A 5,928-nucleotide genomic window follows, 5' to 3' on the forward strand; every position below is an offset into this window, starting at 1 on the left:
GATGGCAAGATTTTCTTTGTCAAAAACCCTTTGAAATAAGGTTAATCCACTCATCAAACTAAACAAAATACAAGTAGGGCAGAAAAGCGATACTATTCCCCCACTCCACAAAATTAGTGAGTTAAATTAAAGGTGAAAAATATTTCTCTTACAACCTTTCTTTCCTATGGCTTCGGGGGAGCCTTATGTTTAGAATTGGATACTGTGTCCATCCATTAATGGTAATTAAGTCTTGTATATATGATTAAGAAAGGGAAAGAGGTAGCACTGTTTTTAAAAAAAAAATTATTCCAAAGACCATTATAAAGAGACGTTTGACTAACTAATAAAAATCGACTGGCTCTCAATTGCGACACAAAAGACATACTCCATTATTTTTTGGGAATGATTAATATCAAAAGAACCTAATTCTCTGACAGCAACAGTGGATGAAATTGAAGCAATAAATGAAGAATTTTTTTTTCTTCCAACTTTTTGATTCAAAGGTTCTCTTTTAAAGAGACAAACTTAGAGTATTAATTTAATACATTGTTTCAACTAGTATAAATATGTTAGGACATTGCTCAAATTAAGTGAGCAACACAACTCTAACACTCCTTTCCTTCCCTTGTGATTGTGTAATATTTGCATTTGTTTCATCAATTTGGGAAGACATTCTAAAGAAGGAAAGATATAATGAAGGTTAGATACCACATCCTCAACTTATTTTTTTTTCTTCATCTCTAATTAGTCGTTGCGTACTTGTAGTTCTACATTCTGAACTTCATATATCTATGAGTTTATAATATAGTCACGAATACATAGTTTTGACTTTATGTTTTGATTAAAACAATTTCATTCGTCTTCGGTTGAATTACTAATAGACAGAATAAGGTTGAAGTTTAGATAAAAATGTGAAAAACTCCGACCTTAGCTTGCCAACCAAGCCACTTAAGATAGATAGACTATAAGCATAAGATGGATCCAGGATTTGATGGTTGTGAGTGTCACTATATTTAATGTAAATTTACCAGTAGTCAAAAAGGTTAAATTTATTAGACACATGCATTTGGCCAGTTCACTATATTTTAAATTAATTCAATTCGGTTCGGTTCGATTCAATACATTTTTAATTAATTTAATTTGCTTTACAAGATCTTTTGGTGCATAAATAATCACATGTTAAATAAACTGAATATATTTGGTCTTTTCAAGAAAAAAATAACATACTACATAAAAAAGAAAAATGATTCAAAACATATTCAAATTTAAAAAATTGAGAGCTAGAACGAGAAAAAATAGGCAAATATACTTTTATAATCTAAAGAACTACTAATAAAAATGAGATTGTATATAGGTAAAATATCAACATAAAGTAAAAGAAATTAAGAAAAAGAGGAGAAAAGAAAACAATCTGGAATTTTAACACTTGGGGTGCCACAAATTTTTTCTATACTTTTTCTACATGAAATACTAGTGAAACACCACTGAGTACATGAAATTCTATCCGAGCGACCGGATGACGTACCACGCCGTCACCTTTACATAGATCCGCCCCTAATTATAAGTAGACAAAAAAAATGCAAAACAAATAATAAAAACTTATAGAGCCATTTGATCTGAATGTTATATGAAGAACATATGCTAGATGGCGGAACAAGAAGATCCACTTAAAAAAACATACAATACCGTGTTTTGCATGCATGATTCGAAGTGTAGAAGTACTCTAAATTTTTTAGCATTATATATTTGATTCTTGAAAAATAAAATGTCCAGGTAGAAAACATTGCTTAAAAAGAAAGCAATGAAGAAGAAAATGTTCTCACAAAAGTCGGAAGTTGCAATAACTCAAACAGTTAGCCAGTCTGGCTCCCATATACTAGCTTACAAAATTAACCATATCCACAATAAATACAGAACAAGTTCAACACTCAACTGCTCTTCCTCTGGACCTTCCCCCGAGCACCAAAAAGAAATAAGTGAAATGCAAGAAAAAGTTAATTGGAATAAGAAAAAAATCAGAAAAGAATATTTGCCTTTTTTCCTTGCCTTCTTTGATTTTTCATCTTAAATGTCTACGCTATTTTACTTTTTCATCGGGTTTTTATCTGTCAATTTAACGAAAAAGATGTGTCCGAAAATATTTACTTATCATTGTAGAAAACTAAGACAACATTATTGTTTTTTAAATTTTCATCCTTACTATTCTGTGAAGACATGTATTTATTAATTATTGTTTTAAAGAATAGATAAAAATAACAGATCAGATAATACTTTTTAACTAACAAATATGTTTGACCAACAAATTGAGTGTAGACAAAATAAACCAGAAGTTGGGGGAAAAAACCATCACTATCAAGTCAAACTAGTTGCAGCGAGTCCAATTGCTCTTTGGCGGTCGTCAACCGCGTATTTCTTTCCTTCTTCTGTTTTCTTTGCGGCTTTGTATATTTTCTTTCTCTTTTCCCCTTACAATGAGGGAAACAAAAAAAGTTGCATGTACAATTTCCACTTCAATTTTCATTTAGACAATTTCTTAGGGACGGTAATAAATAAGCAAACAAATATGGAGTAAATATAATAAGAATTACCGAAATAAAAGGGACGACAGATGGCTTTCCCCGTTACTCCATCCATTTTGAATTTATGCGAACATATTTCATTTTTACTCCGTGCCAAAAAGAATGACTTCTTTTCTTATTTGGAAACATATTACCTTTATGCAATGATTTATAACCACACAAAATATATGTGCCTCATTTTACGCCACAAGTTTAAAAGTTTTCTTTCTTTTCTTAAATTTCGTGCTCAGTCAAATGGATTCATATAAATTGGAACGGGGATTATTATTTATATACTCCCTCTACGCCATCTTTCAAGCACCTGTACTTATTTCAGCTCAAACTGAGTTAAAGAGTTATAAGTAGTGAATAGTGTGGTCCATTGAACTCAGAAACTACGTTAGATTAATAGTCTTACTGCTGCTTCTCTGCCTCTACTTTAGCTACCTAGTCATTGAATCTTTTTTCTTCATAGAACTGTAGAAGAAAGAAAAACTCATCATTTTCTTTGATTTCTGTTAAAACCACAAAGATGGGAGAAAACAACAACGTTGCTTCAAAACACCAAGTGTTCGATGTTTCCATCAATGTCACTGAATCCAAGTGCTTTGACGATGATGGCCGTCTCAAAAGAACTGGTAATCCTCATATTTTGTGGTTTTTAGCTCAACCCCATTTCAATTCTTGATTTTTGGAGAGTAAACTTTCTGATAAATCTTGGGACGTTTTTTCCCCATTTTTACAGGGAGCGTTTGGACGGCAAGTGCTCATATCATAACAGCTGTAATTGGTTCGGGAGTTTTGTCTTTAGCATGGGCAGTAGCTCAACTTGGTTGGATTGCTGGTCCTATTGTTATGATTTTGTTCTCTTTTGTTACTTATTACACCTCCGCTCTTCTTGCCGATTGTTACCGCTCCGGCGACTCTGTTTCCGGCAAGAGAAACTACACTTACATGGATGCTGTCCAAGCCAATCTTGGTATGCATATATTTCTTTTGTTTCTTTCCTTGTTAGAAGAAGTTCAATTTTACGCCAAAATAACTTAATTTATCCTCTAATATTCTGGGGTCACACATACTCTTATCCTTAGCAAGTTTTGTATTTGTCCTAACTTTTAACGAAACTCCATATCTATTGTGCGAATATTTTTAAAAAATTGAGTGGATTCCACATGACGAAACACTCTTAAAAAAAGGTGCAAAATTTATATATCTATTTTGACTACAACAACAACAACATCCAGGTCTTGGAAGGGCATGATGTACGCAGTCTTACTTCTATCCTGAAGACCCTCAACAATACATCTATTTTGACTATGATTTAAAATTACTCTTGATTATACTTCTAAGTTAGAGCGACATTAAGGACAATCTAAAATACGGGACAATTTACTAGCGATAGTGATAAAATTAAGATATTTTGTATGGTAGAGAGGTCTGTTTCTTTTTCTTTCTTTTTTACTAATTTACTCAAATTTGGGTATTTGTTAAAAATGATTTCAGGTGGGCTCCAAGTCAAGATTTGTGGATGGATTCAGTATGCGAATCTTTTTGGAGTTGCTATCGGATACACCATTGCATCTTCAATTAGCATGATGTAAGTATAGTTGTTAAATTTGTGATTTGATCATTTTTCTCTTAATTGTTTTAGGGGATGTTCAAATACTGAGCTCATTTTTGTTTGTTTATATTATTTTCGGTGTAAAAATGAACAGAGCTATTAAAAGGTCTAATTGTTTCCACAAACATGGTGATCAAGCTCCTTGTCAAGTATCCAGCACTCCATACATGATCATGTTCGGAATAGTAGAAATCATCTTCTCTCAGATCCCAGATTTTGATCAGATTTGGTGGCTTTCAATTGTAGCTGCCGTTATGTCCTTCACTTACTCTACTATTGGACTAGGCTTAGGAGTTGCTAAAGTGGCAGGTTTGTTAAAAAAAAAGTTCCATATTTTCCTTCAAAAAATTTCAGTTTTAGTTAATATTCTGCCTCACTTTTTTCTCCGATACCCTTTTGATTACAGAAACTGGAAAAATCGGAGGAAGTCTCACTGGAATTAGCATCGGAACTGTGAGTGAAATGCAAAAAATTTGGAAAAGCTTTCAAGCCCTTGGAGCTATTGCTTTTGCCTATTCTTACTCCCTCATCCTTATTGAGATTCAGGTAATACTGTAGAGCCTTTAATTTATCACTTTTCTGTTTTCTGGAGGAGCATTTTATTAATTTATCTGTTTCAATTAATTTCTAAATATATAGGATACACTCAAGTCTCCACCATCAGAATCCAAGACAATGAAAAATGCAACTCTAATTAGTGTAGCAGTAACAACAGTTTTCTACATGCTTTGTGGCTGCTTTGGCTATGCAGCATTTGGAGATCTGGCTCCTGGAAACTTACTAACTGGTTTTGGATTCTACAATCCTTATTGGCTACTTGATATAGCGAATATAGCCATCGTCGTCCATCTTGTAGGTGCATACCAAGTTTACTGCCAGCCCCTTTTCGCCTTCATTGAAAAAACAGCAGCAGAATGGTACCCCGAGAGTAAATTTATTACCAAAGAGATTAGTGTCCCGATTATGGGCTATAAATCCTTTAAACTCAACCTCTTCCGGATAATTTGGAGGACGATTTTCGTCATCATCACCACGGTCATATCTATGCTATTGCCATTCTTCAATGACATAGTTGGAATTCTTGGAGCGTTTGGATTTTGGCCGTTAACTGTCTATTTCCCTGTGGAAATGTACATTGTGCAAAAGAAGATAACAAAATGGAGCACAAAATGGATTTGCCTTCAAATGCTTAGTGTTGCTTGCCTTATTATCTCAATTGCTGCAGCAGCTGGTTCTTTTGCTGGTGTTGTATCTGATCTACAAGTTTACAAGCCTTTTAAGACAACTTACTGATGATACTGAATTGGATTGTCAACATTTAGGAGAAGCTTCAATTGCTGTTGATGTTCATAACCAAATTAAGGCCAAAGAAGGCCTTCACTAGCAAGTTGTTGTTTTTCAGATTGTAGTTCTTTTTAGTACCATAACAAAAAGGCAGCCCTTCTATGTATTTATGTTGGGAAGTTTGAAAGGGCAAAGAAAGTCGTAATATATCAACTGTGAATTGTAATCATGTTGCACTAAAAGTTTGCAATCGGAAATGAAGCCAATGTCTCAATATATTCAACTCTTCCTTCAAATTTACTTATGTCTCTCATCCCTTGTGGTTTTCGCAATAATAAAATGTCCTCCTAGATTTAGCAAATTATACATACTCTAACTTCCTTCTAATAAGGATCAAGTCCAATCAAGGTGTCATGACCCGAAATCCCAACTAGGGGTCGTGATGGCACCTAACATCCACTTGTTAGGCAAGCCAACATTAGC

The 5,928-nt window shown here is 33.7% G+C and overlaps 1 protein-coding gene across 1 annotated transcript; it reads left to right on the forward strand.

Annotated features, from left to right (window-relative positions):
* Positions 1 to 545: 545 nt before the first annotated feature.
* On the forward strand, positions 546 to 5,728 carry LOC104103253 (amino acid permease 3-like). The gene is made up of 7 exons (XM_009611139.4): positions 546 to 681; positions 3,073 to 3,178; positions 3,286 to 3,519; positions 4,044 to 4,137; positions 4,256 to 4,470; positions 4,568 to 4,707; positions 4,801 to 5,728. The coding sequence occupies exons 1-7, from the start codon at positions 676 to 678 to the stop codon at positions 5,452 to 5,454; spliced, it is 1,449 nt and encodes a 482-aa protein (XP_009609434.1). The 5' UTR covers positions 546 to 675; the 3' UTR covers positions 5,455 to 5,728.
* Positions 5,729 to 5,928: the final 200 nt, after the last annotated feature.

The sequence above is a fragment of the Nicotiana tomentosiformis genome, chromosome 4, assembly GCF_000390325.3.
Source record: "Nicotiana tomentosiformis chromosome 4, ASM39032v3, whole genome shotgun sequence".
Taxonomy (NCBI): Eukaryota; Viridiplantae; Streptophyta; class Magnoliopsida; order Solanales; family Solanaceae; genus Nicotiana; species Nicotiana tomentosiformis.

Bases quoted from the DNA above. Each gene is read 5' to 3' on its own strand.
- LOC104103253 (XM_009611139.4), top strand. The intron at 4,471-4,567 runs GTTTGTTAAAAA...TTTTGATTACAG, and splicing joins AGGAGTTGCTAAAGTGGCAG to AAACTGGAAAAATCGGAGGA. The intron at 4,708-4,800 runs GTAATACTGTAG...CTAAATATATAG, and splicing joins TCATCCTTATTGAGATTCAG to GATACACTCAAGTCTCCACC.